Below are 23313 nucleotides of genomic sequence, written 5' to 3'. Positions count from 1 at the left end.
ACATCTAACCAAGTACTTAGAGACTCGCAGTGTAACGTGCTGCATGTTAGAGGGTTAGAAAATGGAAGTACTCAGCAGTATTGTGGTATACGAGTCCACATGTGGATAATTGGGCCTCCTCATATAGTAATACAAGCCTCACAAGTTGTCTAGTTATTGGACCATGATGGTGTCAGTTTTTACAGACATTGATACTAATATTTGTGTTTCAGGGCTTTAGATGGTTGTGAGTTACTGGTGAAAACACTGTATAGTGAGATGGGCATCACATACAAGGAGAGCAGCTCAGAGGACGAGGCGTCTTCCAAGCCGATGGAAGTCATTGAGATACAGGATGAGGACGATGACGACGATGTTATCAGTGTGGGATCAGGTTAGTGGCGTTATCGCACCAAAAATGATCTCTTTAAATGTAGGATGCTTTGAAGTGGTGGAGTTGTCAGTCTCATATTATGCCTGTAAGAAATTAATGTTATGGTCATTTAAATCTCCTTTTTTCCAGTTGAGGATGCAAGTAGTGGTTATCTAGAATTTGAGGGCAACAATACTTTTTTGGGGGGTAAAAATCTGCTAGTATGACTGTCCTACAGCCAGCATCCTGTGATGTGGTGACATTGAATGCATAGAATTTTGTGGACGTTTGGACAGATGACCACGTAGTTGTAAATAAAAGATTTTTATAGTAATAATAAAGCCAAGTATCTGTACTTCCTAAGATTCATACGTCTGGTAGCAGTAATGTCCTGTGACTTGTGTATATATTATACTGTGAACTATAGTGCAGCAAACTGCGGGTTTGAAAAAGTGGAGATGTTGCCTGTAACAACCAATCAGATTCTAGCTGTCATTTTGTAGAATTTACTAAATAATTGATAACTAGAATCTGGTTGCTATAGGCAACATCTCCACTTTTTCAATCCCGCAACCTTGATAAATTTACCCCTAAGCGAATATGGAAATGCAGTGGTGTGTTAAGAGGAATTTGGGGTGTCCGAACGTCTTTCAAATAAACAATACTGCAATACCAAGTATGACCACTGTGCTGTGCGGAAACGTTCCATTCCAAATGTGTATATATAACTGTATTGTGCTGGATGTTCAGAAGGGAGTGAAAATGAATTCCAGAAATACAAGGTGTGTTGCGGAATATGTAAAAAGGAAATCTGTTTAGTAGAATTGAAGCTGAAATTAACAGATTGTTAAAGATCGCAAGTCTAATCCCACAATGTTTTAAAACAACATAAAGAGCAAGAGAAAAATATACTGTTCATATTGGGTCACACAATTTTAAACCAGAAACCAATCATTGTTGAAGATAAAGAGAGAGTGAAACGTTTACTTTATTTTATTTATTTTTCACATTTATTCACAAAGGAGGAAACCAATGCAAGCGGTTGTGTAGCATTAGCCCTTTCACGCCATTAATGTTTCTTGGCTAAGGCAGATTATTCATCTGACCCCAGTGGCGACCACCTACCTGTGCTAATAGAACCAAGTTTAGAAATTTTTAGACCACTGTTTGTTAAATGTCTCGCAATCTGGTCAATGCCACAGCATCCTCACCATTCATCACCATGTATTTATATAGCGCTGTACAGAGAACTCGCATCAGTCCCTGCCCAATTGGGGTTACAGTCTAAATTCCCTAACATACACACACACTAGGGTCAATTTGTTAGCAGCCAATTAACCTACCAATATGTTTTGTTTTTTTTTGGCGTGTGGGAGGAAACCGGAGCACCCGGAGGAAACCCACGCAAACACGGGGAGAACATACAAACTCCTCACAGATAAGGCCATGGTCGGGAATTGAACTCATGACCCCAGTGCTGTAAGACAGAAGTGCTAACCACTAAGCCAGCGTGCTGCCCACTGGAAAAAAATAGTAACCAGGATCTTTGTAGACCTGCGAGTCTGACTTCTGTTATATTAACGTATTTTAAGGATGCAATGCTGAAATATATTGTGTAAAATAATCTAATACGTTTCAGCACGGTGTTATGAAGGACCGGTCATGCCAAACAAATCTAAATAATTTCAATGTGAAGGCAAGTTTCCTACTGTATCTTGTCTGTGCCATTGATTGGATATATTTGGATTTTGCAAAAGTATTTAGACCAAATTGCCAACTTGTTCATGGCAGATGAAATGTAATGTAGGTAAGGGTTATACAACTAGGTTGTAGCAAATACTATGCTACTTGCATATTTAATGGAACACGGTGGGGGAAAACAGCTGGAAAAGGTCTTGGAAATATTAGTTGATAGAGTAGCAGCACCCAGTACCAGGCAGAGAATAAAAAAGTGGGATGCATAAAAAGAGGGATAAATGCAGGGGATACAAACATTGTATTACCAATAGTTAGGCCACATCCTGTGGGTTTCCTCCAGGTGCTCCGGTTTCCTCCCACACTCCAAAAACATACTAGTAGGTTAATTAACTGCTATCAAAATTGATCCTAGTCTCTTTCTTTGTGTGTGTGTGTATATGTTAGGGAATTTAGACTGTAGGCTCTAATGGGGCAGGGACTGATGTGAGTGAGTTCTCTGTACAGCGCTGGGGAATTAGTGGCGCTATGCAATTAAATGGTGATGATGATGATGATCTCCTTCTAAGAAGGACATGGGGGAGCTGTAGATAGTTCAGAGGTGAGCAGCCTCTTTAGTAAAGGGCATGAAGAGGTTGGAAAAACTAGGTTTGTTTACTTTGGAGAAAATACGTCTTATAGGTGATAAATCACAGTTCCTCTTTTAATAGAGATATAGTTGCTGGCTACAAGCTGTCCATAAATCTCATGAATAGCAGTGATGCATTTGCATGTGAGAAGATATTACCCTCCAAATAAAATGTTATGTTTTAACTGATACTTGTCACAGTTGACGGTGGGAGACGTTTTTTGTATTTCCCAGTCTGCCAGAATATCTCACAATTGCAGGCTTGTCACAAGTCGGATCGTTCCTGTTTTAAATGTCAAACAGTTTGCTCTTGTTTTTTTTTCTATACACATCAGCACGTAATCTTGTGATTATTTTCAGGTGAAGCTACTAGTAAGACTCCAAAAGAAAAACATCTAGTGAGTATTGCATATACCATCCATTGGATTGGGAAAATGAACAAATTATATAGCTGTAGATGTTCATGTTATGGTATTTATAAAGTGTGAAGTCAAAAATCATAAGCTAGAGATTAGAATAGCTCCTTAAGTCAGGCATGGGTGCAGTACTCTGACAAGAATCTGAAAAACAATTAATGCATTTACAGTCTTCTATACCTTTCATGTTACTGGGCAGATTTTGGTTGCGTACCCTGTCCCAGACTCACCCCCCCCCCCCCCCCCCTCCTCATGCAGTGTTTGACCTTGCAGGGGTCCCCATTACATCTGGCAGTTTAACAACTTTAGGTTGTTATAATGTATTTACAGAAGCCAGTATTTCTAATTTGGCATATTTCTGTGTTGTCTGACAAATACCAGCATGTCGGTCAAAAGAAAAAACAAACAAACACTTCTATGTTCTTTTCATTGATCATTTTTGGTCACCTCTTATTTAGTCAAATTTCTTTATCAATCAAAAGAGAGAAAACAGAAGCCAGTGAACTCAAAATTTCCTAACCCTGTCCAGGGTTTAAGATAATCAGGAACAGGCGTTAAGGATGGGTTGCTAAAGCAGTAGGGGAGATTTTACTAGTATATAACCCAGATCCAGATCTCAGAAAAAGCTGCATATTATTAAGTTTTTGAGCTGTTAGACTCCCTCTGCCATTTGCCAGTCTGTTCACACACTTGTGTAGTTTTGGGCTAAGCTTGTTCAAGATTAAAATAAAGGGATATGGTGTTAATTTAAGGCCTGTTCTACAGATGCATAATCTATCAATACGACTTTGTAACAGAGCACAACCTGGAGATTTTCCAAAGTTCCCCTTAATCCACACCCGCTCCAATATAGCGGAGACACTTCAGGGAAGAGATTACATAAGACTGTTGGTCGTTACCAGGACATCATTATTATATTTATATATCCTTGCATTCTCCCACTTGTATGTATAGTAACAGTCCTACCACATTCTTCCTCCATGTAGGAGTGTTTGTGAGAATCTCCTTCCATGGGTGAGGGATCGATGCTGTATTACAATAAGGTCGCTCCCTTATGGGCAGGAGTGAGAAGGACTGAAATTCTATTATAGTAAGGAGAAATGTCTGGGAAAGTGACCTGGAGGCAATAATAAAGCTTCTGTATTCCAGAAGCTGAAACTTTGCTCTAAGTCATCAAAGGTCTTTAATTTATGGGACCAAGATTTAAGGAACAATACATTTGTAAATGTTCAATAAAAGTCCCTTTGGAAAACAAATCTATTGATTTTTGTGTCTCAACCGTATAGTTTAAAGACACAATGGCTGCCATGAAGAGGTGCAAACAAGACGTGCAGAGCTTCGTAGATGCAGTCAATAAGAAGTCAGGTTGGTACTGCAGTTATTCCACGTCTTCACACACCAGGCTTCTACTGTCATGTTATCGTGCAGTATGTTTTGCTGTCAGTTAAGGTAGCCGCTTGGGTCACTATGTTGCGTATTTTATTTTGCTGTTTTTATGCCGTTATGGCTGTAATGTTTTGTTTTTTTTAAGCAAGATATGAACTCCATAAGGCAGGTCTGGTCAAATCCTGGTCGCCTTACCCATTAAAAGCCGCAGGCAGCTAAAACAGGACGACCATTTTAACGGTGTCCTCTATAATGTATTGGTTGCTTGACAGTGTTTATTACTACACACAGAATGAAAAATGTTTGGCTTGTCAATTGTTGATTACAAAGCTGGAGGCTCTTGCCTCATGGCCCTCGCTTCTTTTTTTGGATAATTTTCTCTAGGCCTTAAAGCCAAATATGGCAGACTTATTGTATATAGTTTCTGTTTTGCAGACGGATTGCAGACACAATTTCCCTCTCATCCATCATCGCCCACGAGCTCTTTAACTGGGTCCAACCAGGCCGGCACAGCCAATGACATGAATAAAGACGGAGATCTTGTTGTGGGCATGCGTATCCTGGGAAAGAAGAGGACCAAGACGTGGCACAAAGGAAGTCTGATCGCCATCCAGCTGGTTGGTAAGTTCAGGTGATATGAAGGTGTTTTATTGGCGTAGATTACCAAGAACTGGGGAAGGGGGGCCAGTAAGACACTAATGTATTGGTGACTGTTCTGTGGCTTTCTAATGCAAGCAATGAATCATAGAACTAAGCATTGACATTATACAAGTGATAAATAGATTCTGCATTGATCAGGTCACGCAGTGTGCAGTAAAATCAGCATATAGGATGTAGCCTGAGAAGCAGTCTCGTCTAGACATTGACTCAACACTCGGATGTGTACCCCATTATTCCCCATTGAAAATGGTCCTGCACAGTGGTTGGCATTGTTGCCTCAGTACTGAAGCATGGGATTCTATTCTGAGTGGGCAGCTTGGTGGCTCCGTGGTTAGCACTTCTTCCTCACAGCACTGGGGTCATGAGTTCAATTGCCGACCATGACCTTATCTGTGTGGAGTTTGTATGTTCTCCACGTGTTTGAGTGGGTTTCCTCCCACGTCATCATGCTGCCCGGAAAATCAGTAGCAGAACTGGGCATTCATTTTTATCTCTGCAGCGCTTGCGGACAGCAGCCGATAGCCATAATAATGATAGGCTGTTCAGCTGTGCATGGAGACGGCCATTAGGGAGGCGGAACTTTCCCCTTCTACATGCCTTGGTGGGCTTCACGGAGGACAGCTCTACAGAACGCTCTGCAATCTGACCCTACTGTGGCTCTTCTAATTGGTTTCTTTGTATTTGTTTGCATATATTGGGGCTTTTAACTGCGTTTTCTTTTTATATTTTTGTTTTTGACCTAGATTTTTCTAAAGGAACAGAACTTGTTTGATAGTACGGGTCTCACAGCGCTGGTGTCTTACATTCAGTATTTACTTTGCTCTTCTGGTACAGCGTTGGGGCACTCCAGAGATCGACCTCATGGCATCTCGTCTAAATTTTCAGGTTCCTCTTTATTGCTGGAAGTCAAGAAATCCCCAAGCGGGGTATGTGGATGCCATGACGATCTCATGGCGCTTCATTCTAGTGTATCTGTTTCCTCCATTCCCAATGCTTCCGTGGGTGCTAAAAAAGTTAAAAAAAGAATTCGTCCCCGCATTTCTAGTGTCTCCAAATTGGCCACGCAGGACATGGTTCTCGGACATTTAGGTAATGGCAGCGGAGCCTCCCTTCCGCCTTCCGGTTCGTCCAGGGCCCTCTTCTCTGCCATTAGTTAGATTGGCTGAATTTGACGACCTGGCTCTTGATTCTCAGGGCGAGGTCAGATCTGGAAGGTATACATCCTTTAGTGTGACTCTCAGGGGTTTCACACTTCTCACTTTTACTTCCACAGTGGCTCTCCTGTTTGCAGGTGGGTCTGGAATTTCTTAAAGTGCAGGTGTCTGCACTTTCTAAATATATTTAGCGCCAGATGGCGGCTCTACCGAAAGTACAGACGTTTCTTCAGGGTGTCTTACACATTCAGCCACCTTTTGTTAATCCTGTGGAACCATGGGACCTCAAATCTCGTGCTGAGGGCACTAACTAGACCTTCCTTTTAGCCTTTGGATTCAGTAGACCTACGTCATGTCACTTGGAAGGCGGTATTCCTCCTAGCTAATGCTACTGCTTGGCGTATGTCAGAGCTGGAAGCACTTTGTTGCAATTCTCCATTCCTAGTTTTCCATGAGGATAGGGTGGTCCTCCCCACTAAACCCTCATTTGTTCCGTAGGTGGTGTTCCGATTCCACTTGAATCAGGAAATTATTGTTCCAACATTCCATCCTTCTTCATCATCTTTGGATGAGATCCTACCTTTGTTGGGCGTTATTCGTGCCCTCCAGTGTTATGTTGATCGAACATCTTCTGTCCGAAAGACGAACAACCTTTTTATCCTCTGACACACATAAGAGGGGTTGGCCTGCCTCAAAGCAGTGCATTGCTCGCTGGATCACTTCCACCCTTCGTTTGGCCTATGTCTGTGCCTGTCGCCCTGTGTCGGAGACTTTGAAGACTCATTCCACCAGGGCTGTGGGCGCATCTTGGGCGGCGGGTCATGACGCTTTGGCGGAGCAGTTGTGCCAAGCGACGACGTGGTCTTCTGTCCATACTTTTTACAAGTTCTACAGGTTGCAGGGCTTTGCATCTGCGGATGCGAGCTTTGGGCGCAAGATGTTTGCACGCAGCTGTTCCAGAGCAAGCCCTCCCTTAGGGGCAGCTTTGGTATGTCCCCAATGTAAAGTGTGGTTCCACAATGGTAGGAAAAAGAAAAGAGGGTTGTTTTTTTACGTTAATAGTTTTTATTAAGGTTTTAAAAGTATGGGGAAGGGGTGGTACAAATAAAGAGGGGGTACATAGTGGGGAGCATTGTATATCTAACCACACAACATATGTGTAAATATATATCCGCCTTATCCCCATGAGGGGGAGAAATAAACACAATATTGAATATTCACTTAGGAGCTTGGGTAGATAGGCTGGATCAGAAGTTAGAGGATTATACATTTCTAGGGGAGGGATTCATTTGGATCCCTCACCATCAGTTGTAAATTTGTGCAATGACATCCACTTGACAATTGGAGAGGATGGTAGCATGGAGTATGGAACGTCTAATTACGAAAACGTTTCTCACTCCATTGGGGGACACTGTGCACCCTCCCTTTGCTCTGGTTCTGTTTAAGTTACCTGGTTCTGGTTTTTGCCTTGTTGGCCTTTCTTCTTCGCTTGGTTATACAAAACTGAGTTTCCTGTTCCCTTACTGTGCCCCTCCTCTGGGAAGAGAGTGTCTTCAACAAGTATCATATGTGCCTAAACTCCTAGTCCACCTACTATACCCTAATGTAACGCAGTGTCCCCCACGGTGAGTAAAAATCCTCTTCTTAATTTCGCAAAATGTTTTTAGATAATCAAATTAAGGGGGGAATTCAATTAGCCACGGTCTTCTGAGGACAGAATTCTCCGCTGATTTTTCCTCACACCCCATAGAGGTGCAAGGAAAAATAAGCAGAGATTTTACCATAGTAGTGGTAAAAATGTGCATCCGCCGTGTTCCTCAGAACATCGCGGCTAATTGAATTTACCCCCTAAATGTGCCTGTATTAAATGCTGGAAAGTGAAGGCTTTGTTAATGTTGCATACATACTCCCCCTTAAGCATGATTTTACATGACATTCATTGCCCTTTATCTACTTTTTTTTTAACCATTTAAGTTCCGTGGTGGAACTATTTAAAGCTGCAGTTTGCAATAGGAAGCTCAGGTTCTTCAGTGTTCTTCTGTTCTTTGTTTTAAAACTGGCTATTTTACCTGAAGTGTAGACCTTCTTGCAGGGAGTGATGCAAGTGCAGTTACCATACACCCCCTCCCCTCAAACAGCCGTATCGTATTCTCCTTTCAAACCATTGATTTTAGTGTTAAAGTTCCGTATCTGGAAGACTCCCTTCCTGATCGGTATCTCCACTGTTAGGAGAGATTTGGAGCTGATACCTCTGTCTTGTAGGTCTCTTTCTCATTTTCCTTTAGGACAGGGCTGTCCTTGAGTCTAAACCTTTCTTTTGAGCCTAAGATGGTCTTAAAGTTCAATCTGAATGAGGACATTGTGATTCTGGCCTTTGTACATAGAGCCAGGAAATAGGGACCGACGACCTGTTGTGGACATCGTAAACAGAATTGATTGCTTGCTGGATTACTTGGTTATTGGCTTACATTTATGCTTTCTGTAAGTTGTTGGGACTTTGAGGACCTTTGTATATAGGACCAGGGATTTGTGTAGGACAGATGACCTGTTGGTCCTTTATAATGTCAACAAGAGCGGTTGACCAGCATCTAAAAGGACCATTACTTTAGTAAGGACAGGCTTACCCTGGGGCCGGACAAGCCTGTCCCTGCAAATGTACGTGCACACTCCACTAGATGGGTGGTTGCCTCGAGGGCGTTGCTCCACCTGACTTCTGCCGGGCGGCTTCCTGGTCTTCAGTGCACACCTTCATGAAGTTCTACAGATTTAATACTTCAAAGACGCCATTTTTGGATGTAAGGTGCTGCGCAACGGAACGTCGGAGCATATTCTACTTTAGGGACATCTTTGGGACATCCAGTGTCCACCAGGGATAATTGTGTTAAATCCTTTTCTCTGAATGCAATGGGGGACACTGGACACTCTCCCCTTATACGCTTTGTTCTGGTTCTTAGCGTTTTCACTGTTCTTGCTAGGATGTTTGTGCTCGTTGGTGACTATTGTCCTCTATTGTTTTGGGTTCTATACTCCTGGCTCTGTCCTGTGGGGCTTTGTTAGAAGAATACTGGGGTCTCGGGCAGCCAGTGACGACATAGAGGGGGAGAAGCTTGAGTTTTTTGCCTGTTAATTTAAAGTGCCCAAGCTACTGTCAAAGCACTCTATATCCCAAAGTTCCAGTATCCCCTCCTAGATTCAAGTAAAAGAATTTAAGGGAAGTTCAAAAAGTTCACCATAGGGTTATTGGAACCAGTAGGTTTTCATCTGTATTGTGCACTAAGAACAGAAGTTACTTTCTAAATATTGAAACGGGATTTTGAGCCATACAAGTGAATGTGGGGTGCTGCTACTTTCACAGTCTACATGAGTTGGTACGTCAAAGCAACACCACCACATACCAAATATTGTGGTTACAGGCATCCTGTAGCATAGTCGGTGTTCATAATTAAAATCACAACTTTGTATGCAGAATGGATGTTTTTAATTTGAAAGTGTTTCCTACCTGTTTGTTGTCTTTGGTATGGAATACAGCCAGTACTTAATATCTACTTATATGTTGTAACCTGTTTGTTCTTCTTAGGGCCAGGTAAAAAGTACAAAGTGAAGTTTGACAACAAAGGGAAGAGCCTGCTGTCTGGGAACCACATCGCATACGACTACCCACCCGCACCTGAAAAGCTGTTTGTAGGCAGCAGGGTGGTGGCCAAGTACAAAGATGGGAACCAAGTCTGGCTGTATGCCGGAATTGTAGCTGAGCCTCCCAGCAACAAGAATAAAATGAGGTAATGTCTCTTTAAAGCCTTCCACACCTGTAACCAACCCCCATTCTTTTTTAATCCTGGAAAGGATCTGCATGCAAAGCCTTAAAAATACATTTGAGTGTGTTCTGAGCACTTCTACAAGAATGTTTAAGTTGAACCATTACTTGATTACTACAGCTGGGAATGTTCAGAACACTCAGGAGGGAGCTTACGGTCAAAAGTACAAACCCACTGTGTGTGTACAGTGTGTAATGTGTGAGTTAGAAGGTTTTTTTTAGGCTGTGATCTTGCTTTGATATTTGTTTTTCTTTTATTCCGGTAAGCTTGTCACTTGTGTTCTGTGTGGATAGTTTTCCCCATCTCTTAATTTAAAAAAAACAAACAAAAACTGCATCTTTTTTCCTTCTATAACAAACTCTTAACTGGTTAGTACTTGTGCACTGACTACCCCCTTGGCGTAAGTTGCACGACTGACTGGAAGTTGTCAGAACGTGTGCGCCTAACTGCGCCTTGTGATCTTGTCATTGAACCTGGTGACAGAATAATGGGGTTCGTTCTATTGGCCCTTTATATGACTGTCCAAATCTGAACAGTTGGCCAAAGGTTAGAATTGCCGATAGATGGTGACAGGATTGCAGTTTGTGGCCCTACCGTTGACCACCTGCATTTTTGGCTAGACCATGAGCGTTTGTACATGGTTAATATGTCGACTACTGTTTCTTAGATTTCTGATCTTCTTTGATGACGGCTACGCTTCATACGTCACCCAATCAGAACTGTACCCTGTCTGCAGACCACGTGAGTTTTACAATCTTACTTTCTGGTTACACCTTACACTGGACATAACACATCACAGCTGGAGACAGATGTTAACTGTAAAATAGGAGATAGTAGCCGGACACATAGGCATTTATAAAGCCTGGCATGAGGCCCTGTCTGTTAAAAGGTAGACAGGGCAATATGTTTTAGACCATCTCGGTTCTTCCTGTGTTAGTGGCACATCTTTAAGAAGTAGCCTTCCTCATTGGACTTCAGTAATAGTGACTAAAAGGGGAGGTGGCAGACAGCCTAGCTGAGACTATCATCCAGAGGACAATGCACGTTAATCGCAAAGTGGTACATTGTTAAGAAGGCATTTGTAAGAAGTTTGTTCATGGTGGAGGTTTCTGTAAGTGGGACTTGCAAGTGTTTTGTTACTCTTGCAATCGGAGAACATGCACGGAGCTGTTGTAGGAAGGTTTAATTTTAGGATATCCATGTTAAGTTAGACTGATTATGAAATGCTGACGGTGGGTAATTGTTGATGCTTACATGCGATGGTCACAAGTATTTTGTTCCACCTCCCTCCCAGTCAGCAAATCTTGGGAGGACATTGAAGATGTTCCCTGTCGAGACTTTGTTGAGGAGTATGTCACGGCCTACCCCAACCGGCCAATGGTTCTGCTCAAAAGCGGTCAGCTGATCAAGACAGAGTGGGAGGGCACCTGGTGGAAGTCCAAGGTGGAAGAAGTAGACGGGAGCCTGGTGAAGATTTTATTCTTGGTAAGAACATGCTTTCATTACCTTATCATATAGAGGTCCCGGATCTGGGTGTATTACGTTTCTGCATGTATCTCCTGTACTTATTTTACGTTTTATTTCCCATGGCCATTAAGTAACCCTAACTCAGGCTACACCCCTGCTTTTAGAGACAGAATAATTAACACTTCAGTGCTAATTATAAAGATTTCTCTTTCATCCGGTCTGAGGGACACTGCTTACCATCAGGGCCGGATTAAGCGAATGGAGGCCCCTGGGCTAAGGGGCCCTCCATTCCCCGCGAGGCCCCCAATGTGAGCCGTCCGCCGCCCCCCACCCCCCGCGAGGACCCCCCCAAGCACTTACCTGTCAGTGCAGTCCTCCGTCCCGGCGCGCTGTAAGCTCCTTACTGAGGAGATCTCGCGTAAGTAGACTACAGAGCGCCGGGACGGAGGACTGCACTGACAGTACTCAGCAGCATCGATCGGGCCGGGGGCGCCCCCGCCCCCGACCGATCAATAATGCTGCTGAGGAGTTTGAAGGGCCCCCTGGATGCCCGAGGCCCCTGGGCTATAGCCCAGTTAGACCTCGGGTTAATCCGGCCCTGCTTACCATGGGTTGTGGAGGGGAGCTTGGGAGTTGGCACCTAACTAGTTAAACTTTAGTACTGCTGACAGAACCCTCCCCTCTACAATCCCCCTGCCTCTTCCTGTCCAGTTTCTTTTAGGTGCCCAGGAGTTGGGCAGTGTATTTAGTGCTAGCTTTAATTTAATAACTTTTATTTCTTTTCTTTATGTATTTCATTTCTTTTTAGGTGGCAGCGCTGGAGTGTGTTCTACTATAGAGAACACACTCACAGCTGGGCAGCGCAGGCATTCCCCTGTCAGGAGAGCCAGCGGCTCTCACTGACAGGGACATGGAAGAATGGATGCCAGATTGAGGAGTGAACAAGCGGTCTCAGGGACTGCTGTCACTCCTCCAGCCTCCCCGATAACCGGCGCTGCCATTACAGGCATAAAGCGCCGGTTATCGGATGTTCAGGATGTCGGCGGCCATTTACTTTTTTTAATCTCCGGGCTCCGTCGACAGTGGAGGAGGAAGGGGGCTATACCAAGATTCCCCCCTCATAAGGGGGGGGCGCGTCGGGTATCTCGCTGCGGAGACCTCTATCTTAAAGGTCTCCATTAATCTGCCACAAGATATCCGTTTTTTCTATTTTTTACAATAAAGAGATGCTGCAGGGACAGCATTACAGAAGGGGGGGAGCTAAAGCATAGAGCTTCCCCCCCTTCAGAGAGAGAGTTGGTCTTTCCCAGCCTTTTGGCGCCAAGAGAAGCCCGGGAAGAGTAGACAGAGCTGAGGGAGCAAGCACAGGATACTGCTGTTGGACTTCTCCCCTTTGTGGCCCTTGGGCTAAGTATCTGTTTATTTAAACACATTATCTGTTTTGTCGTGCACAACTGGGCTAGTAAGGGTTTACATTATAGTCTCCCTACTTGCCTATATATATATATATATATATATATATATATATATATATATATATATATATATATATGTGTAATTTGTGCTTAAATTTTTTTACAAGTACAACTTTTATTACCAAGATTAGGCGATTACTTGTTATTCACTCTGTTCTCTCCCTGCATTACTCTCTCTATCTCTCCAATACAGTTAATTAACTATTTAATCTGTGTGTTTGGTGTGCTTTCCTTTATTAATATGTCAGATAGGGGAAAGGGCCCTATGGCAAAATATTTCACATGTTCAAAATGTCATGTAAAATTACCTTGTGGGCAAAAGGACCCTTTGGCGCTCTGCATGCGAAGCAGGGGTTCCCACTGCGCATACCCAGCAGGTTTCAGCCCCACCGGCGGAGGAACCGGCCTGGGTGACCTCCCTGACAGTCGGTTTCCTCCTTAGCTCAGATGGTTTTTCAGTCAAATCAGTTGCTAACTACTGTAGCAACTTCGGTGGCTAGTAACGCTAACTCACAGTCAGACCTCCCAGCTTCCTCAGGTTCGAGTGGATCGGGTTTGCCGGGACCTTCCTCACTACAGCCTGACCCAGCCCCTGTTCTTACAGAACCGGCATAGTCTACAGCTTTTTTACAGGGTTTGAACAAGCTTAACCAGTTGCTTGATTCCTCGAATACCCCGCCTGCTAAAAGAAAGAGACCTAGATCAGTAAATCCCCTTATGGTCCTATCAGACTCTGAAGAAGGCTCTGAGAAGAGGGGGAAATTTATTCGGATCCTGACCAATTACACCTATTGGAACAGGAAGACAATCCCAAAAGCCAATTTGTTAATGATTTGGTTTTAGCGGTTAGACAGGCGTTGGACCTCCCAGAGCCGGAGGATCTTACCCCCAGAGACAGAAGTCTTTTTAAGAAGGATAAGAGAAAGGCCAGCCATTTTGCCCCTTCTGCTGAGCTTAGGGTTATTGCTGAAGGGGCATGGAAGCAGCCTTAAAAGAAGGTTTTCTATTCCTAGGAGATTCTCCTCCCTGTATCCATTACAGGAGGAAAAGGTGGTTCACTGGGAGACTATTCCCAAAGTAGATATCCCTATTGCCCGCTTGGCAAAGCATACCTTACTCCCAGCTCCTGGTTCAGCGTCCCTTCCGGACGCCAATGACCGCAAAGTGGAATCCCAGCTTAAATCCATTTTTGCGGCTGCAGGTTCTTCTTTCAGACCTACATTTGCCTCAGCTTCGGTGGCTAGAGCCATGGAAGCATGGGCAGACCAGCTGGCAGAGGCCTTACAGGACTCCGAACTTCTTCCCCTAGCCCTGCATTTGAAGGAGGCTTCGGGGTACCTTTTATGAGGCAGCCCAGAACTCAGCGGCGGTTTCCTCTTCCATTCAGACGGCCTCTATTTCAGCAAGAAGGACGCTATGGCTGAAATCCTGGGAAGGTGATGCGGAATCAAAAAGGTCCGTTGAAACTATTCTGTTTTCTGCAGCAGGTTTGTTTGGCCCGGAATTAGATACCCTTATTTCACAGGCAACGGGAGGCAAAAGCACTTCCTTGCCAGTATATTCTTACAAAAGCTGCAACCCACGGGGCAGCTCTTTCCGTCAGCCCTTTCGGGGGACCTCCTCTCATAGGGTACAGTCCTTTTAGAGGCAGACAATCTAATTCTCGAGGCTCCTCCACTAGGGGAAGATCCTCGTTTGCATCTAAGCGCCAGGTCTCCAAGACCCAGGAGAAGCCTGCGTCCTGACGACCACCCTGTACCACAGGGGGCACCAGTGGGGGGACGTCTGTCTCTGTTTTGGGAACAGTGGGCAGCGTCCTCCCAAGACCCTTGGATCCGGGGAATTATTTCAGAAGGGTACAGGATAGACCTGTTGGGCCCGGCTCCACAGTGTTACTTCCAGACCCCGCTACCCCGGGATCCATTAAGAGAACAGGCTATACAGGATTGTGTCGCTTCTCTTCTGCTTCAGAAGGTCATCTGCAGAGTTCCAGATTGCAAGAAAGGTCGGGGTTTCTATTCCAACCTGTTCCTAGTCAAGAAGCCGGACGGCTCCTTTCGTCCCATCCTAAACTTAAAGGGCCTCAGTGTTCACCTAAGGGTCGACAGATTTCGGATGGAATCTCTGAGGTCAGTGATAAACGGCCTAGAGAATGATCAGTATATGGCGTCCATAGACATAAAGGACGCATATCTCCACGTCCCCATTTGGATCCACCATCAGTCCCTTCTCAGATTCTCGGTGGGATCATTCCACTACCAGTTTCGGGCCCTTCCCTTCGGCCTCTCAACAGCGCCAAGGGTCTTCACGAAAATTATGTCAATAATGGCAGCATGTCTTCACCTGCAGGGAGTTCAGGTCGTTCCTTATTTGGACGACCTACTCATCAAGGCTTCATCAGAGAATTGCCTACTTCATCACTTATCCCTCACCTGGGCGGTTCTCGAGGGCCACGGTTGGCTGATAAATTCAAAGAAATCCCAGATGGTTCCGTGTCAGCGCAGGGTTTTCCTGGGACTCATCATGGACACCAGCAAACAGAGAGTGTTTCTCCCAGTAGAGAAGATCAGCTCTATTCAGACTGTAACTACTCAGGTTTTGTCTTCCCCAAGCCCCTCAATGCATTTATGCATGAGGCTACTCGGAAAGATGGTGGTCTCCTTCGAGATCATTCCCTTCGGTCGAGCCCATTCTCGATGTTTCCAGTGGGATCTATTGTCAAAGTGGTCAGGATCACACCTACACCTGGAACTTCAGAAGATCTCCCTATCTCCGAGGGCGAGAGAATCTCTTCAGTGGTGGCTGGTTCAGGATCACCTGAAAGTGGGTAGATCCTTCGCTCCATGGTCATGGATCATAGCCACGACGGACGCCAGCCTGAAAGGTTGGGGGGGGGTGATAATCCTGCACCTCCGACTCCAAGGACGTTGGTCGGTTCAGGAATCGGCCCTATCAATAAATGTATTAGAATTGAAGGCCATTCTCTTGGCCCTCAAAGGAGCACAGTCCCTTCTTCAGGGCCACCCGGTCAGAATTCAGTCCGACAATGCCACGGCCGTGGCATATGTCAACAGGCAAGGAGGAACCAGGAGTGCAGCTGCCATGGATATAGCTGCCCAAATATTGGTTTGGGCAGAGCTATATGTTCCAGCAATATCAGCAGTCTTTATTCCAGGAATAGAAAACTGGGAGGCGGACTATCTAAGTCGAATCCAGATGACGCCGGGGGAGTGGTCACTCCACCCGGAAGTCTTCCAGTCTCTGCTTCAGAAGTGGGGTCTTCCGGACATAGATCTCATGGCCTCCAGGCACAACAGGAAAGTTCCAAGGTTTTGCGCAAGGGCAAGAGATCCCCTAGCGGCGGCAGTGGATGTCGTGACTATGTCATGGGAGTTCAGGTTGGGATACCTGTTTCCTCCAATTCCCATGCTTCCTCGCGTCCTCAAACAAGTAAGGCAGGGCGGTCTGCCAGTAATTCTAGTAGCTCCCTCTTGGCCGCGCCGAGTGTGGTACGCAGACATATTGTCCATGGCGGAAGGACCAGGGGTCCACCTTCCGCATCGAGACGACCTTCTTCTGCAGGGTCCATTCCAGCACCAGAGTTCACCTCAGCTCAGTTTAACGGCATGGCTGTTGAAGCCAGCCTCTGGAGGTCTAGAGGTTTTTCTTCCAGTGTAGTTAACACTTTGATGTTAGCTAGGAAACCTGTTTCATCTTGCATCTATCACAGGATTTGGAAGGCCTACATTAGGTGGTGCGAAAACAGGACATGCAATTCGTCCGCTTTTCGTATTCCTCGCTTGTTAGCTTTTCTTCAGGAGGGCCTGGAAGCAGGTCTCAGATTACGTTCCCTAAAGGTATAGGTTTCGGCACTTTCAGTATTTTTTCATATGAAATTAGCTGATTTGCCAGATATTAGAACTTTTCTTCAGGGAGTCTTGCACATACAGCCTCCTTATGTACCTCCTACAGCTCCATGGGATCTCAACATGGTACTGGATTTGCTCAAGGGGCCTCCATTTGAGCCTTTGTGCGAGGCAGATTTAAAGTGGTTGACCTGGAAGGTCCTCTTTCTTTTGGCTATCGCATCAGCTCGTAGGGTCTCTGAATTAGGAGCATTGTCCTGTCGAGAACCTTATTTGGTTTTCCACGAGGACAGAGCGGTGTTAAGGACCCTTCCTTCTTTTGTCCCTAAAGTAGTGTCAGCTTTCGATCTTAACCAGGAAATTGTAGTTCCGGTTTTCTCATCATCTTCTCATTCAGATAATCATTCTATGGATAAGTTAGATGCTGTTAGGGCTCTCCGCATATATGTCAAAAGAACTTCCCAAATTAGACGTACTGACACTGTTTGTCCTTTATGACGCTAATAAGAGAGGCTGGCCAGCCTCAAAACAATCCTTTGCAAGATGGATTACGTCTGCCATCAGACAAGCATATATAAAGGCTAACCGTCCTGTGCCGGAGAGACTTACAGCCCATTCCACCAGATCGGTAGTGGCTTCGTGGGCAGCAAGGAATGGAGCTTCTGCAGACCAGCTTTGCAGGGCAGCCATCTGGTCCTCTGTCCACACCTTTACAAAATTTTATCAGTTTAATGTTTTCGCATCAGCTGATGCAGATTTCACTCGTAGTGCTTTACGAGCGGGATTTTGAGTAGTCCCACCCTTAGGGGGCTGCTTTAGAACGTCCCCATGGTAAGCAGTGTCCCCCAGACCGGATGAAAGAGAAAAGAGGATTTATGTACTTACGTTAAATCCGTTTCTCTGATCCCGTCTGGGGGACACTGCGATCCCTCCCTTCTGTTTTTCTTCTGTGTGCTCTTGTTTGACTGCCCTTTTTATCCTTGGGCTTTTTAAAACTAACTGGACAGGAAGAGGCAGGGGGATTGTAGAGGTGAGGGGTCTGTCAGCAGTACTAAAGTTTAACTAGTTAGGTGCCAACTCCCAAGCTCCCCTCCACAACCCATGGTAAGCAGTGTCCCCCAGACGGAATCAGAGAAACGGATTTAACGTAAGTACATAAATCCTCTTTTTTCTTATGTATAGGTCATATATCTGCAGAAAGTTGCTGCATGTTGCAAACCCTCATCAAAGTATACTTTCCTACCTTCTCAGGAGGATAGAATGGGGTCTTTACAATTACAGTTAAATCTATTTTTGCAACGGTAATTAAGAAGTTCAGATCAAGGGCCTCTGGGGAATGAATACAATTTGAAGGTGCTTTTTTTAGCATGTTGTTTGTGTCTATTAGCATCAGTTTCTTTAAGATTATAGTTGTTGGCTCCTTTTCCTACAGTTTTAAATTAAAAGAGTTTACCGAACACTAGCCGTATAATGTTAGGAATAGGAGATTTCTCTGAAAGATATATAGTAGATTACCTCTTAGAGTAACTGTACCACAATTAGTCTGTCTCCCAATTGGCTTCACTGAAATAGATGTAATATAATGTGTAAATATCCCATTCTTTCCGCGAAAAAAAGCCTTAATTTTGAGCACAAAATTGTTGTATGGGTAAGAAATATCATTAAGCTTATGTATACAGGGGTCTGAATAAGTATACTCTGCTTGTTTCAGGATGACAAGCGCTGTGAGTGGATCTATCGAGGGTCCACCCGTTTGGAGCCCATGTTCAGCATGAAGACTTCCACAGCTTCCACCCAAGAGAAGAAGCAAGCAGGACAGCAGCGAACGCGCCCTAATGTGGGTGAGTCTTTCCCAGGAGATGTTCATAAGAACTCTTTATAAGACCTTACGTCTACCAGGAGGTAGAAACAATAACCTGTACCTTTCTGTATATTTATAGGTGCAGTGCGGAGTAAAGGGCCAGTAGTACAGTACACACATGACCTAACCGGGAGCGAATCTCCATTTAAACCAACAGCGCCAACCTCTCCTCAGTCAATCCCGTCACCACAACTTATCGACACAGAGTAAGTCTGTTTGCTCTCCATGAAACTAAATCTACCCAATTCTAAAAAAAAGAATAAAACTGATAATGTTGCATTTGCAAACTTTGGGCATCTTTCCACTTTATTTATACTTTTATTTTTTATCTCAAGGCCTCAAAAAGTGATAGACTCAATAGGCCAGGTGAATATAATTCCAGGGTTAAAGAACTATTGTGACCTAACCTCTCCAGATGTTGTGCCTACTCTCCAGAACCGTGGGCTACTCTAAGCAGCCGAGGGAGGATTTGAACATAAGATATTTGACTCTTACAATGCCCAGCGTGAAATTTTCACCGTTAGAGACACCATTAAAAAAAAAAATGGAAGTTAAGAGGAACTGTTTAGGTCAATGCAAGATCTGGAAGACCCAGAAAAATCTCCGATAGAACTGCCTTTAATCGTAAATATAGATTTCCAAAGTATAAAGTAGAGATGTTCACTGACCCCAGTGTTTTGGTTTTAGATCTGGATTAACTTTGTGTTTTGATTTTTGCAAAACCGGCCTCGCGTGTTGGTTTTGAGTCCCGATTTTTTGCTTTTTTTTTTTTACTAAAATCACATAATTTGGCTCTTTTTTTCCTCCTACATTATTATTAACCTCAATAACATTAATTTCCAGTCAATTTTGTCAAGTGACAAGAACACTGCTACCTCTCCTGTTTCTGTATGAGCAATGCCACTGAGCAATGACACTGGAGAGTGACAAGAACACTGCTACCTCTCCTGTTTCTGTATGAGCAATGCCACTGAGCAATGGCTCTGGAGAGTGACAAGAACACTGCTACCCCTCCTGTTTCTGTGTGAGCAATGGCGCTGGATCTCCTGGGGAGGGAGGTACTTATGGAATCCAAAACCCACGAAACTCGACAACGCAACAATGACGTTTTGCCTCGATTCAAATCCGAGGACGCACGGAGATACCGAGCCAGCTCACGAGCCTACACTGATCCCCTAAGTTCAGGTGGGCTCTGTTTTCACAAAACCGGCCTTCAGGGGACTCATTTGAAGGAAAGAGCACCTCGCCAACCGTTACCCATGGAAGTGGATATATTATGCTTTCGGGATATGTGACAGCCAGCGGTACGGGTAATGTATGGATGGAAGGAAAATTGGATTTAACGAAGTCTCATAAAATCCTGTCCGTGAAGAAATTGAAGCTGAAAGTAGGTTGGATATTTAGGCAAGACGACGATCTGAAACGTCTCAAAATCAGCCATGAAATTTAATTTGATATCTGTGATTAATGCCAAAGGAGGTATTACAAACTACTGACTCATAAGATGCCCAAACGTTTGTACATGCCACATTCAGCGGGTTTTTCCTCAATAACTTAAATTCACCAAATAGTAATTGTGCACAATTATGTCCTTGCAGAAATATTTCCTGTTTATATTTCTCCTCAACTGGTTGTGGTAACCTCTTTTCACGTAGAAATCCAGTAAACATGCAATTTTTACCACGGATCCATAAACTTTTGCATACAACGGGGTGTGCTGATTTCTGAGACCATCATTTTTTTTTCCTGTAACAGATAGAGGCACAAATGCACTGGATGGGGCCTGTGGAAACTAAGAAACGGTCTGTGCCGTCCCTGAAGAAAGTGACTGTTCAGTACTGAAATATTGTCTGCATATATAGATATGCGAATAATGGTTTTTACGTAAACATTTTCTAACCACCTCCTTTCCCTCCAGTGTTCTATCCTTTGATCACCAAACACAGAGCTACCCCCAGAGAGGCAGGCTCTAGCAAACCAGTATCCAACCTTCATAATTTTACACTTAAGAAACTGTGAATAGCAACTAGTTGATTACTTTTGTTTTTTTGTTTTTTTTTGTTTTTAACTAGGAATTATTAATTCACTATTAACTATTTTAAACTATCCTCAAAATTTGACAAGAAAGAGATTGACATGTCCTCGCGTTGTGCAGTCACCCGTTTAACAAGCACCAACTCATGAAGCACATGAAGCTTGGTGTCTTGTGTACAAGTCTATCAGTAATGCGTGCACAGCCAAGAATACTTGTTTGTTATGTCCTAAGACTAACTGGGTTGTATTTGGAGCACATTACTCAATCTCATGCAGTGTAAGTTAATTAGGGCTGAAAGGATAGTTAAAGGTCGACACACCTGTATAAACAGTGTAGAGGTAATAAGAAGACAAATGTAAGTGCTAGAGAGAGATGTGCAACACAATTACACATTGACTGTGAAGCATAAAGAAAACATCATTTAAATAATTATATTTATACAGAAAGTAATTTGTTTATGACCACGAAGATAATTACCAGTTGTCTTTTTGGCAAATTAATACAGGGGAGTTTAAATGAAAGGTTTTCCACATTAATATTGATTTTAACCAAACCTCTTCCCTTTTAATCATCAGGTGCCTTTGAGTAAAAGCGTTGTCTGATCAATCTGTAGGTTCAGTGCTGACGTTTGTCATCAGCACTGAAGGTCCAGCTATATTTCAGTACTGGGTTCTCTTTAAGTAAAGCAAGCAGCAGAGATCACATGAGTGTAATGGGAATGGAGGGGTGTGCTTAAATTCAATTTCTCTTTCATCCAGTCTGGGGGACACTGCTTACCATGGGTTGTGGAGGGGAGCTTGGGAGTTGGCACCTAACTAGTTATACTTTAGTACTGCTGGCAGACCCCTCCCCTCTACAATCCCCCTGCCTCTTCCTGTCCAGTTTTTTTTAGGTGCCCTGGAGTTGGGGCAGTGTTTTAGTGCTTAGCGTAAATTTTAATGTATTTACTTTCTTTTATTTGTATTTTCAATTTTTTCCTTTCAGCAGTAGCAGCGCTGGAGTGTGTTCTACTATAGAGAACACACTCACAGCAGGGCAGCGCAGGCATTCCCCTGCCAGATGAGAGCCAGCGGCTATCACTGGCAGAGACTGGGGAGATGGAAGATGTGTGCCTGATTGAAGAGCGACAAGCGGTCTCACGGACCGCTGTCACTCCTCCAGCCTCCCCGATAACCGGCGCTGCCATTACAGGCCGGTTATCGGCAACTGACAGACGCCGGCGGCAATTTTAGTTTTTACAGTCGGCGCTACGGAGAAGGAGGAAAGGGGGCTATACCACGATTCCCCCCTCATACATAGGAGGGGGGTGTCGGGTATCTTTCGCTGCGGAGACCTCTGTCCTAGAGGTCTCCAGTACTCTGCCACGCTTCAAGCCGTTAAAAGCAGACATGTTCCTTTTATTTTTTGGGATAGCTGCAGAGACGGCAGTTACTGAAGGGGGGGAGCTAAAGCATAGAGTTCCCCCCTCCTTCCAGAGAGATGGTCTTTTCCAGCCTTCTGGCGCCAAGAGAAGCCCGGGAAGAGTGAACAGAACGGAGGGAGCAGGCACAGGACAAACTGCTGTTGGACTTCTCCCTTTTTGTGGCCTATGGGCTAAGTATCACCTTTAATTGAACACTTATCTAATGCTTTAATAACTGGGCTAGTAGGATTTACATTATAGTCTCCTACTGGCTTATATAATTGGTGGTGTTTAACTATTACAAGTACAACTTTTATATAAAGATCAGTTGATTACTTGTTTTTTATCTCTGTTCTTCAGATATATATATATATATATTCTCTCTCTCTCTCCAATTTTTTTCTCTGTTAATCAGCTAGTTATATTTTACTCTGTGTGTTTGGTGTGCCTTCCTTTATAAGAATGATAGATAAGGGAAAGGGCCCCATGGCAAAATACTTCACATGCTCAAGGTGTCATGTAAAATTACCTTGTGGCCAGAAGGACCCTTTGGCGCTCTGCTCTGCATGCGAAGCAGGGGTTCCCACTGCACACACCCAGCAGGTTTCAGCCCCACCGACGGAGGAACCGGCCTGGGTAGCCTCCCTGACACAGTCTGTTTCCTCCTTAGCTCAGATGGTTTTTCAATCAAATCAGTTGCTAACTACTGTAGCAACGTCGGTGGCTAATAATGCTAATCCACAGTCAGACCTCCCAGCTTCCTCAGGTTCGAGTGCAGCGGGTTTGCCGGGACCTTCCTCACTACAGCCTGACCCAGCCCCTGTTCTTACAGAACCGGCATGGTCTACAGCTTTTTTAAAGGGTTTGAACAAGCTTAACCAGTTGCTTGATTCCTCGAATACCCCGCCTGCTAAAAGAAAGAGACCTAGATCAGTAAATCCCCTTATGGTCCTATCAGACTCTGAAGAAGGCTCTGAGGAAGAGGGGGAAATTTATTCGGATCCTGACCAATTACACCTATTGGAACAGGAAGACAATCCCAAAAGCTAATTTGTTAATGATTTGGTTTTAGCGGTTAGACAGGCGTTGGATCTCACAGAG

The 23313-nt window shown here is 44.3% G+C and overlaps 1 protein-coding gene across 1 annotated transcript in view; it reads left to right on the top strand.

Moving 5' to 3' along the window:
* The window catches only part of LOC142108712 (histone-lysine N-methyltransferase SETDB1-like), a 57881-nt gene that overhangs the window by 6000 nt on the left and 28568 nt on the right, over positions 1–23313 (top strand). The window contains 9 exon segments of the mRNA XM_075192549.1: positions 213–373; positions 3036–3073; positions 4378–4456; positions 4913–5098; positions 9869–10070; positions 10774–10847; positions 11401–11591; positions 18626–18755; positions 18855–18981. Coding sequence (XP_075048650.1) covers positions 213–373; positions 3036–3073; positions 4378–4456; positions 4913–5098; positions 9869–10070; positions 10774–10847; positions 11401–11591; positions 18626–18755; positions 18855–18981 — 1188 coding nt within the window.

This window comes from Mixophyes fleayi, chromosome 12, assembly GCF_038048845.1.
Source record: "Mixophyes fleayi isolate aMixFle1 chromosome 12, aMixFle1.hap1, whole genome shotgun sequence".
NCBI classification, from domain to species: domain Eukaryota; kingdom Metazoa; phylum Chordata; class Amphibia; order Anura; family Limnodynastidae; genus Mixophyes; species Mixophyes fleayi.
Note: the sequence above shows the minus strand (reverse complement) of the source record. Positions and strands in the feature narration are given on the sequence as shown.